General features: G+C 39.9%; 1 protein-coding gene across 1 annotated transcript; it reads right to left on the minus strand.

Annotated features, from left to right (window-relative positions):
- Window positions 1–562: 562 nt before the first annotated feature.
- LOC146698944 (CD166 antigen) lies at window positions 563–10,986 on the minus strand. Its single transcript, XM_085471842.1, has 7 exons — window positions 10,626–10,986; window positions 9,880–10,001; window positions 9,108–9,306; window positions 7,829–7,974; window positions 5,586–5,730; window positions 2,297–2,441; window positions 563–1,297 (listed from the first exon to the last, which is right to left on the minus strand). Exons 1-7 carry the CDS (start codon window positions 10,675–10,677, stop codon window positions 1,210–1,212), a joined length of 897 nt encoding a protein of 298 aa, XP_085327968.1. The 5' UTR covers window positions 10,678–10,986; the 3' UTR covers window positions 563–1,209.
- Between the last annotated feature and the right edge of the window lie 2,028 nt (window positions 10,987–13,014).

Genomic DNA, 13,014 nt, shown 5'->3' on the forward strand with positions numbered 1-13,014 from the left:
TAATAAGCAGTGGTGGTGGTGGTGAGGCACAGCGTTAAGGGTTACAAGGCAACAGAGGAGAAAATTAAAAAGATGAAGTTGTAGTCTGTGATGCTTTTTTTGGGGAGGGGTTGGGTGGGAGACAGAGAAGACTAATCTAGTCTAGTTAAAATAGAACTTACTTGTAATGGCCAACACTGTCTGCCCTTACAACTGACGGGAAAGCTTTCAAGGTTACTTGCCAATGCGATTATTCACATTATGAGTGTTTCTAGTTTGTGAATGCAAGTCCATACACGTGTATACAAACTGACTGAGGGCTGAGTTCTCTGCTTACGGGCAGATGGGAATAGAGGCAAGAATGCACATGCACAGTACTCTGAGTAAAGGTCATCGCTTCAAAGTAAGGTCTTTCAGACCGAAGAGGAAGGTTGGTAAACAAGCTGATGCGAGCTTGAGATGGCATTGGATGGAGAGGATGTGCGGCCAAGCAAGCATGCATGTCCGGCTCTTACCATGTTGTCAATACTCCTCACCCCCTTTAGTGTCTCTTAAATGGAACAAAATCAATGGCACACTGGAGGATGGTAAATAATATTTTCTGAAAGCCATTTAATACCACAGAAAATCCCAACTACATTAAATTAAATATCCGAGTGCAATGTGCTTGAGAGCTGTCACAGTAAAGAGATTACAATAACCTTCTCGAAGACGCTTTGAGCTGGTTCTGCTTTGGAAAACATGAAGGTTGAAAGAGAAACAAATCAACAACATAAAACCTTGTCCTATCACCCAAACGATTCATTCACAATACACAGCTGAGCAATTATGTGTGCAACTAAAAGAAGAAAACTGAATGGAGCATCTTTATAGCGCTGCGAGTAGAATCCTCATCATCATTTTCTAAGAACGTAGCCTGCCATTTTTCACACTGCAGTATACATGAAAGGAAAATTGCCCACCTTTCTGTCCAAGATGCAGAATTGCAGCGTGCGCTCACAAGCCAAGCTGCTCAGGCATCTCTAAAGCAATCACTTGCCCTTCAGTTGATTTTTTTTGTTTTGTTTTTTTAAATACCCCGCTTGTTGCTGATTTTTATTGTACTCTGCCCTATAATGTCTCCCAATATACCCATTTACTGCTTTATGACATTCTTTATTTTTTTTATGGACAACAACTCCATCTCTCGCTCCATCCTTTCATCCGTTCTCCTTCCACCTGCCTCTGCAGTTACACCAGAGGTTGATTGTCTCCGCAAGTGGAGGGTAGGGACTCCGAGCTTGCTTTGTAGATCGGCTTTTTCTGAGACCGGTCATCACTGGAGAGAGGAAGAAAGGAGAAGAAAGACGAGCATGATTATCAGTATATCGATCTCTCAGTAGGTGCTCGAAAGGTATAAGTGAGGAAATTATAGACTAGAACCAAGCACTGGAAGCGCACCTGGCTGCTGATATGAAAGTACATTATCCTCTCCCTCTCTTATCTGTATCTATTTGTACACACATGCTTGTATACTCAGCACAGGTTTGTAAAGTTTAGTAGTTGTTTTTAGGCCACTACAAACATGCAGAACTTCTGATTGCTGCAGAATCTTGTGAAAATTCTGCCTTTTGTAACTGTTTTTTTTTTTTTTTTTTAATCTACATGGAAAAGAAGTTAATGGGTAAAGCTACATTGGGTCACGGTGCACATTAAGGCACTGTCAGCTTTCACGATTAATGGGAGTTCCACTAATTTCCTTATAATTGCTGTAGCCTTCTTTATACTTTTACACTAGACAGAGAATTTAACCTACTGTCATAAGCCCGAGCCTTTGGCGAGTAGGAAGTGCGTGGAAACGCATGGGAGCAAAGGGAGGACGAAAAAGATCAAGGATGAGGTCAAGTGGATCAGGGCTTCTGAGATTGAATTTAATATTCATGATGGTAAATGCCTTTTCAAATAGGTGGAAGTCAGCACATATGTAAAGTTTTTTTTTTTTCCATCCTCTCTTTTTCTTTTGAGAGAACAGTCAGAGAGTGAAGCATACACCAAGGTGCACACTGCCGCACACACCTACACTTACACGGTGACTGAAATGACTTTGGTTCACATGATATCACACTAGACAGAGTGAAATTTTGTGGAAATTGCTGTAATCATTTAAAAAGCTATCCTCTGGGTAACAGGAGGGGGAGGGTGACTAGATAAACAAGCACAAACATTCTCTTGCACTGAAGACACACAATCCATCAAATTGTAAACACGCTTTAAAAAGATCACATCTAAAAAGTGAAGACTTAAGATGACAAGACACAAACACGCAGTTGTTTCTTACATGGGTCCCTTGCTGGTCTTGGTCTCTTTGGCTCTGCGGCACAGGAATACAATCATCGAGAGGATGAACACCACAAGAGCTACAGCTACTGCCGAGATCATCAGCATGAGACGGCCATCACTTGTCTCATACCAGTGGGCATCCTCTGTGGGACAGACATGAAGGAAAACATGTATCACACGGAATGCGAAATCAGCAAAAGTATTCACATTCTGCCTCCAGGCGAAGCTTCTAAAGGCAACCTTATGCTTGTTTGTGATAGAAAAGACTGTATTCCTCACAGTTCAAACTGTTACAGCCTTATACGCAGCGCTGATCTTCAAGAAGCCTGCTTGTTACAATTTGCAAGAACTGGCTGATCGGCCCTGTTATGTGCACAATTTCCCAATTTAATGGTAATGTTTGGGGGAAAAAAAAAAAAGAGGGATTTTTCTGAATCCAGCCTTTAGAGCTGCGGATAAAGTAAACACTGAAAAATTAAGATTACGAGTATTGGAGGCAACAACAAATACATGTTGGAGGCAACACGGTTTGATCCCGGTTTGATCCCCGGGCTCTCTGTCCTGGTTGTTGTGTCCTACTGCCTACTGGTTCTGGCCAGAGGGGCCGATGGCGCGATATGGCAGCCTCGCTTCTGTCAGTCTCTGGCTGTGGCTACAACTGTAGCTTGCCTCCACTAGTGTGTGAATGCGAGAGTGAATGAATAGTGGCATTGTAAAGCGCTCTGGGTGCCTTGCTATATAAATCCAATCCATTATTATTATTGGCTTAATTGCATTTTTACAGATTGCATAATTTCAACTATTGGAACTATAAAGCTCCTACTGGGTGAGAGAATAGCATTTAAACACTGCAGTGTGTTAACAGTTTGTAATCATTCACAGATCAGCAATGAAGACGATGAAGACTGATGAGTTTCTGTTAATTGGATTAGCTATAATGTTGTAATGGAATTACTTTTGTACTTGAAAGCAACCATCATGTTTCATAAGATTTAAAAAAAAAAAAATCACTTATCAATCATGCAGATTTTAGACAAAGGCAAAGTGAGACTGTGCAAGCGCCTAAATACCTAAAGCTGAGTACAATGTGAATGCATGCAAGAATGCATTGATTTGCAAATGAAACTAAAGTAAACTGATTTTTTTGATTGTTTTTATATTTGGAAAAATATAAAAGATTTATATCACTTTATTGCTAACAACAACTTCATGTTTATATGCATGGTGTTGGATTACCTGTCTCTTAACAACACTCTAAAGAGACCAAGTGTTGTTTTTAAAGCAAATGTTTTTTACTTTTTTTCTGGTTATGGGATTTCGGCTGCACAGGGTCTCCCTGAACTGTTGGGCTTTTAATTTAACAATGTTCTAAATGTTTGTTTGTTTTTGTAATGAATAGCAGGTCTGAGATGCAGGCAGGCCAGCTTAACACCTGGGTACTTTTACTACATAGTCATGCTGTTGTAATGTGCAGAATGTGGTTTAGCAGCGTCTTTGTTTCCTGAAAAAGTCATCTGGTTGCCACCATGTGTTGCTCTAAAACCATTATACACGGTCAGGCTTCAAGGATCTTTACAGACTTTAATGTTACCCATGCGATGGGAACTAATGCTCCACTGTGCACTGATAAAAAGCTGTGGGGAGATAGATCTACCTTTAAGATTAGGCTTAAAACTTTACTTTTTCATAAAGCTTATAGAGTTAGATCTGGATCAGGTGAGGCTGAACCATCCCTTAGTTGTGCTTCTGTAGGTTCAGGCTGCTGGGGGAGTTTCTGAGCAATTTTTCCTTTCACTCTTGATATATTTATACACCCCTTCTGTATGTCATTGCATTTTGTCTACTCTTTTACATGGTTTGTTTTGTCCTCATCTCTCTATACTCTCCCTTTTCCTCCCTCACTTTTCAACCGGTCACAACCTGTTTCTGCCAGAAGTTTATCCTTCCCACTGTCACCAAGTGCTTGCTGATAACAAATACAACTGAATTGAACAAAAGCGAATTTAGTGCTTCCTTCCCATTTGATGTGGTGACCACAATTGTCAAAAATAATTTTTCATTTTGATTCAGTGAACCAGATTTTGGCATCATTTATGTGCCTCATTTGTAAATTCATTTCTTTGCATGGTAGAGTTTTAACTTGCAAACTATGTTTACTGATGATGGTTTTTAAAACTCTTCCTGAGCGTATGCAATGATTTCTACTACAGAATCATGTCTGGTTTTAGTGCAGCGTGTCTGAGTACGACCCTAACTTAATTCAGTATTGGATTTCAGATGATAAACGTCCAAATTATTTGCAATTTTATGTTGACTGCTGAGTTTTATGAATGATGAACCCCTCCCGCATCTCTACTCATGAAAGATTTGGCATCTGTGATGCTCTTCTTATACTGAATCATTTCATTTTTTAACTAAACCCAAACTTGAAGCAATTTTCAAACCATTGCCTTAATGTCCTAACTTTTTTGCATACAGAGCTGACAAAATCTTACACTTTCTGATTCGTCAGTTATTGTCGTCATATATTATACCGTCATTTGTACATTATGTATATGTATGATGTCTAAGGGACTATAGGACTTTAGATGTAACAGTGGGAAAATGGCTCATAATGTCTAAATTTCACAACTCTTCAGTAGAGCTCTTCATTTACACACCATCACTTGATATTTCAGTCAAAAGAAAAAAAGGAATCAAAGGTCAGGTAAAACCACAGCTTCTTATAATTACCCTCTTATCCTTTAAAGTCGAGGCAGTTGTACTATTACCATTTGTTTATGATATTTAAAATGTATTATATCCTCAGGTATGACCTTCTTACATGTTTGACATTTTAGAGGTAATTTCTTTTGGGACTTTGTTCCCCCCCCTTTTTTTTTTTTTTTTTTTAACGTGAGGTATTTTAATAAATGTCTTTGTTGGGGCGATGTGGCCTTTTTCATATTTCTTTGTAATTTCTCCTTCAGATACATTAAACCTCAAGCCTGTACTGTACTTCCCATAAATTTAAAGCATCAAAGGTTGGCGTCTCGTATCTGACAACTTCTGCATATGCTCCTGCTGACGTAAAAGTATCCTAATACCTGACCTTTCTGGTGATATTTGACTGCGAAAAGGAAATGGAACATAATATTTAGTTTTGTTTTTGCTCAGGGGATGTTTAATATTGATGGATGAAATTTCCCCTCAGTTACAAGGAAACCTTAGCTAGTTTTCAGAAAGAGGAAATGTAGAAAAATCAGTACAAAGGACAAAAGGCCTCACCCAGGTAAATCTTTTCTTACCCGGCAGTACAGTAATGCTGATAGTGCGTCTCTTGCTGAGGGACTCCACAGATGGATGCCTAGCAGAGCAAGTGTACTGTCCTTCATCCATCGCATTCAATTTTGACAGTTTCAGTGAAGAAGAGGGCAGAACCCAGTCACTTCCCTGAGAGAGAAAGACATACGGTGGAGAAAAACAGAATGAAAAAAGGAGGAAAATATGTCTATTTACCAGACTGTTCGCAGCCTTAGGACAAACAGCTAAACACATACAAATTAAAACTGCACTTAGCTGAGCGCAAAAGATGAAACAGAGAACATATACTGCCATGTGACAAAAAAAAAAAAGAGAAGAGAAAAAGGGGAATCGTTTTTAGGCAGACTTGTGCAAGGATGGAAAATGAGAGCAAGTGAAATCTAGACTGGAAGAAACAGATGGACTGGTAATGGGACAGAAAGACAGAAATATCAGCGGGTGTTTGATCCTCAGAGAGCAGCCCCCAAAAGTCCCAAATCAAACGTATTTACCTGAGCAATAATCCCAATGAATGAACACACATCACCACAAGTCAATAACCCAGATAACACCATCATCCGCAAAGAATGATGCTGCAACAACACACTGTTAACACAACACATAATGAGATGGCAAGGGAGAAGGATGAATTGTTGACACAGAAATAGCAGCACTATTATGAGATAGAGCCCAACATGGGAGGAAACAAATAATAGGCCAAACACAAGGATTGAAAAACAAATGAGCGTGGAGGAGAGTTTAAAAAAAAAAAAAAAAAACATTACACCATGCAAATGATTTGGCTCCTGGGAGCTACAGTTCCTGCCAAGAAAGTCCATTTCAATTTGAATGGATCTGAATTAAGAGGATTTCCCATAAAGGCCAGGTCTGGCCAAAGCAGCATTTTGTATGCAAATCCACTGGCTCCCAAAGCAGTGGCCTGTTTCTGCCTCTGTCCTGCTGTCATTACCGGGGGCCAATGTGCCCACGGCGGCTGTCTGTCAAACTGTACGCCACTTTCTACCCCACATCCATTTCTGTCAAACACACAGTGGGCTTGCAGACACAGACAGAAAAACACACACACACACACACACACACACACACACACACACACACACACACACACACACACACACACACACACACACACACACACACACACACACACACACACACACACACACAAACTGTGACATGAACATATTGTTTGGTCGTATTATTTCCCTGAATGCGTAATTCCTTTTTTTCTAATGGTCCCAAGTGATTTGTGAGCACATACAATACACTGTCACTTCTACTGGTTATAATTATTAGTCTTCATCAAAGTGACAGTGTTGTACATTAAATAACCACAAAAAAACTTGAAGTATTACATATGATCATGTGGAAGACAAACAGTATTAACAGCATAAAATGTCCACTGAATTGGATTTGGACTTGTAAGCTCATTTAAAACCCGGATTAGCAGTGACCCTTTAACAAGCATATTAACCCTAAGCCAACTTATCAAGAGGAATAACAAAACGGGAAACTTGGCAAGTGTGTCTACATGTCCCTAGATGTCTTAATAGTTGCATAGCTTCATTACACTTCTTACACAAGTTGCGATTTTGACACCTTGAAAGCATAATATAATTTTCTCACTGTGAAGACTCGGTGTATTTCCTGACTCATCAACTTATTCTTGGACGCCATGCCAGTTGTCAGTTTGGCATTTTACACTGCGATGTCTTAATTTCCCTTGGGCAAGAGTTTCTTCGCTCAGCAAAGAGCCCAGTTGAATAATTCAATGCCGGTTAACCAAACACTGGAAAAAAAAATCATTAGAAATCTATCCGCATAATTGTTTTCAGGTTGACTGGCTCTTGTCTAGACCTCATTAAACTATTAATCCTCTGTAAGTGGGCAAGCTGCAATCCCCAGCGAGTGGTGTGCCCAAGCCAACCGGTCACTTAAATACAGAGCACTTCTTCTGTGAAGGGGATGGAAAGACGGCGGGCAAGGGGAAACAAGTGGCTTGACAAAGTCAGAAAGGGAAACAGAAAAGGAGGAGAGAAAACTAAGAGAGTGCTTGAACAAAGGCAAGAAGCCAGCAGAGACTGGGTGAGAATGGAAGAAGACAGGACAGTAAAAAAAAAAAAGGTCAAACTGAGCGGGAGGGAGAGAGTGGTGAGAGAGAGAATGACAAGTTTCCAAAAGCATAATGAGGGCACAGCCACTGTGCACGCTCCCGAGGCTTTCTCACCTCTTTGTACCAGAAGTAGCTCGGCTCCTCTGATGAGCTGGCAGAGCATTTCACCACCACGTCGTCTCCGAGTCGCACCTTCAGCTCATGTGGGGTACCCAGGTATCCGGTGTAGCCTTCCCTGGACAGTGACAGCTCCCCCATATCTAAGACGCAGTCGGGAATGAGAACGTGTGATCGGGCATTAATGAAGCAGGAAATTTAATATAAGCTGAAACAACTTTGTCAACCGTTCAGGCCGTAACTGAACATATGTTTACAGTGGCAGCAGCTGGTAAACACTCAGATATTTTAAGTATATTTGAGCATAAATGCTCAAGTTTGATTGCCTCCCTGTGGTACAGACTGTACCAAGCGGTCAATAATAATGATAATAGGCTTCATCTTATTGAAGTCTTTAGAGAGGCAATGTTGTGAATAATGGCTCATTTTCTCTTCTATCTCAATAGATGGCCCACGTCCATCCAGCTCTTGGCTTCTTTCCTCCTCTCTCTCCTTCGGTCCTACAGTCCATTCTAATCTTTTCCTCATATTGATCACCCCTGTGAGGCTGAGGAGCCTATCAAACAACATTATGGTCGATTCGATGGCCACTGAGAAGTTAGAGGGCACTGAAAATCTGACTAGCTATGCCATGAATGACATTTCTTGAAGCTTTGCATTGATAACGGATACCTTAAAGCTGGAGCCGCCCCGCTGGGGACACGGCTCTGTTTATCTGAAGCGAATGGAAAAAAAAAATAAAACAACTGCGGTCAATCTTTCGTAGGTAAGAGTACATATTTGCATCGGAGCTCTACTTCCTGTTGTTTTTGTTGTGCAACCTCTGCAGTGCCATTGTATAGATATGTCTATTAATATTTAATATGTTTTTCTATCCCTCACTGTGAAGAGAGCTGTGTCCACAGTGTCTGAAAGATTGTCTTTACCTCCTGCTGGGTGGGAAATATGACGGAAATTGGTTTCGCAGTTTATCTGTTCAATCGTTTTAGACTGTTTACCGGTGTATATTTAGGTGTTTTATCCTCGTCCCTTTGTTAGCAATACTAGTAATCTCAAATTGTCCTGTGTTTTCCTTACTGAAAGTGAAATTCAGCAATACCATGCATTATTTTCTACTCACATATTTATCTAGATTTTTGCAGATGCCTATTTGACATGTACAACACACACACAGACGCTATAACGATCTAAGGTTAATTATTTGTCAAAAGGAAAACACAGCGTCACAGAGTCATTGTTCCTCACAGCTCCCACCCACGCCACCCGACACACTCACAATGCACTTTGAAGGACAGGGGCTGCGAGGAGTTGTCTGGCTCGGTCACGTTTTCGTCATTGGACACACAGCGGTAGGGCCCCTCGTAGTACCTTCCTGCATGGGGAATAGACAGCACTAGCGTGTCTGCGAGCTGCTGGATCTTCAGTGAGTAGAAGCACCAATATCTCTCCATAACGGGACGCCAGCCATGCATGTACTGTTAAAGAGAAAAAGGGGAAGAAAAAGAAAAAGAGAGGTCTTCTTTTACATTTACTTTTCAGTAATGAAAATTCTCTGCTGCATAATACTTCTTTGAGCTTACATAAGCTCAGAGAAAATAAATTAATATGATAGTTATACACATTAGCAGTCTAAGGTTATACAATAGTAATCACATCCCTAGTGATTTAAAAATGATTTAATTAAACATAAAAAAAAATAAAAGTCACGTGTCTTGAATTATTACTTTGCAGCCATCTGATTACATTTGAAATATCATATTCAGGAGGAAAAGTTACATAATCATTGTCATTACTGGGAATTACTGTGGTGGATCATTTTTAGGAGTTACATGTTATGAAGTGATAATGTTTACTGAACTTTTGATAGTTATAAGAAAGTTTAATCTTTATTTTGAAAAACGAAATTTAGGAACAGTAATGAATCATAGCAGTGAGCTCCTTCTCAGGTATACAAAATCTCCAACGTTACAAACAGAGCTGTGACATGCACATCGTGATATTTTTCAAGTGCACTCTTTTCCTTTTTCACCCATCTTCCTCCAGCTCACCTTGGAGTAGACCTCAAAGTGGACCTGGCTGATGTTCAGGTCGGAGTCTGTGTATAGACACTCCAGCGTGACCGTGTCTCCCTCCAAAACTGGCTCAGTTGGCCCTTTGATGACCAAAGACGCTGCATGTGGACAGACATAACAGATGATTAAGTGAGAGGTTGCGGAGGTGGGTGTACCTCCTGAGCACTGCTTTCAAAACAGCTTTCTTCCCGGAGAACCTTGGAGTACTCAAAAAAACACCACAAGCACATGACCAACAGGTTTTTCAACTTGACGGATACTGTTGATAACAGAGACTGATTCTCTTTCACTTCAGGCAAGAAGTGCTGCATAACATGGTTTACATATTTTTTTCACAAGAACTGAATGCGAGGCTGGCCTCCGCACACTCTACATAAAACATTTAGCTGCTCTTATGCGTTAGTCTCTCGATAATTCTAACAATATTTCCTGTTTCACTCTGTGTGTCGCAAGGGAAAACCTATCAGTGTGACAGAAGAGGAAAACAAAGCCTTTCCTCAAGAGAACAGATCAACTAAGAGACACACAGACAAGGAGACAAACAGGCGAGCAGACGCCACACGAAGCCCAGGGGCTTCAGCTGTATGAATATATTTATGAAAAAAGGAAGACCAGAACCCCGCTGAAAGATTAAACCAATATCTCATTACAGACGAGCAAATAATATTCAGCTCTTTGAGAGAACCGCATAAAAGTCCATGAGTAATATGAAAAATATTTACCATAACTGCCATGAATCAGGGAGACCACTGCAGCAAGAAGAAGCGCTTTCATGGCTGTGGAAAACAATATCAACACAAATATCTGAGAACACGTCGTGGGCTCCTGCGCACTTTCTCGAAATGAAAGTTTGCTCAGTATTTATGTATAGGAGGGTGTAGGTGTGGCTTTCTTCTTCGTGTGATTTTCAGGAAGCGCGTTCGAAGAAAAGTTGAAAATCCAGCCAGCATTTAAAAAAGTAAACAACCAGTCAACACCAAACCATAAATACACGACTTACTGAGTCTAGTTACGAATATGTTGTGACTCATTTGTCACATACACAAGAAACACTGTAAAGTGAACGCAGTGTAAACTCAGTGAACAAAACAAGGACCGCTGCTGCTGCTCCAATAATGAAATTCACTTCGCGGTGCGTCACTTGTCTCTTAGGGCGGTGGAGTCTGTCACGTCTGAACTCGTTGAGGTCGGTGTTTTGCTGCTCAAGTTCATCGGAATGTGAAAGCACTTGTGACACGTTACCGCAGAGCGTGCTATCTAAAACCGGGGAAGCACAGCGTTTTACGCTTCATTTTCTCTGACCTTTGATTGATTAGCTGTTAACCGGAGATGAACCGCAGACTCTGTGGGCCTCAGATGCGCTGACCTACACATGTTCGAGTTATCTGAATACGCGCAGACAGCTCGTTAAAAACAATGCAAGACAGCCGAGCAAAGAGACTACCTGTCAAAATCCTATAAAATGTTATTTGCTCTCGTGTGCTGTTATGTCTCCATTTAGTAGAATGAACTGGATAAACATAAAAATCCATTTTCCCTAAAAAGCGCCCTGAGGGAGTGATTGGTAATTCATTATCATTGCCGTTTCACTGCATATGTTGTCAAACACTTCATGGTTTAATGTTTTTATTGCATGTTTTTTATTGTTATTATTAGCGATGGTGGCCGTGGTGTAAATGGGCAGTGGACATTCATGGGGTTTGGGGATATTGTGCGCAATATTTTGAGATTACTGTGTATTTGTTCACTGCGGATGAATAAAAACACCAATAAAGTAAAAAGCAACAACAAAGAAATGTTTTGTTAGATTTTTGGCCTTGAAACAACATATTACTTAAAAAAAAAGAGAGACTACAGTGTCTTATAAAATTATTGAGCCACTTCTCATTACTTTATATTTTGCTGGGAAAATGGGAAAAAGGTGCAGTTGATTTATTGAAACGTACAAACATACATTAAAATAAAGCAAACGTTTTTAAAATTAAATACATTCCTTCTTTATTCTTCAACACAACCTGAACTCTGTTCTTTGTGTTTCTATTATGGTGGGCTTTTCACTGCATTTGGTAGTGTGATTGAGATCAATTGCTAACACTTTCCAGATGGTATTGCATGGTGGATCAAAATCTGTGTTCTACTTTTCTGTGTTCATAATTCCACCAGTTTTCATACAATCCCCAAACGAACTGGCTGAAATGCAGCCCCAAACCGTGACAGAGCATCCACTATGTTTTACAGATGGCTGAGACACTCACTGTTGTATCGCTCTCCTGACCTCCACTGTACATATTGACGAGGAATGAAATTTTTCAGATTCTGATTCATCACTTTATAAGACGTGTTGTCGTTGATTTTCTGTATAAATTTTGTGTAATTTGTCATACCTCAGCCTTTTCTCCCTGTTTCACTGAGACCATTTCTGACGAGGCTTCAGTGAACAGTAGATGGTTCAACTGAAGGTCCAGATACATCTTTCCAAACACATCTCTCTTGCTGGACTTCTGTTTCTTGAGGACATGACTTTCAGATACTGTTCATATGCTGGATGAAACTTTTTGGACCCACCACCTCTTCTTTTGTCTTCTGCTTGTCCAGTTTCATCTGATATTTTACTTCAATTCAGTTTTATTTCTGCAGGGCCAAATCAAAACAAAAGTTGCCTCAAGGCGCTTTGTTTTGTGAGGTAAAGACCCTACAATAATACAGAGAAAACAGAGAAAAGCCCAACAATCAGATGGCCCTTTATGAACAACCGTGTTGGCCTGGGACAATGGAAAGGAAAAACTCCTTTTTTCTTTCTTTTTTTTTTTTTGCTTCAATGATAATATCCGTGTTAATAGTATAAAAGAAAACAAATAAAAACCAAAACAAACACACAATCACACAATAATCATTTGAAAATGTTCAGGTGCAATGATTGAAGTGAAAACGAACAAGAAAGAACTAAAAAAATGAAAATGAGAGAACTATTGCTCGATTAAATTTTAAAGAATTACAAGAAAGCAACTCCTTGAGAACAGAATATAAAATATATAAACATAATGTAATAATGAATAATAAATAGAATAAAATATGTATTTAAAAATATGGGTGACTCAAGACTTTTGCACT

Source organism: Copadichromis virginalis, linkage group LG11 (genome assembly GCF_057382275.1).
Source record: "Copadichromis virginalis isolate Kocher_CV1m ecotype Utaka linkage group LG11, C_Virginalis_male_GT1.1, whole genome shotgun sequence".
Taxonomy (NCBI): Eukaryota; Metazoa; Chordata; class Actinopteri; order Cichliformes; family Cichlidae; genus Copadichromis; species Copadichromis virginalis.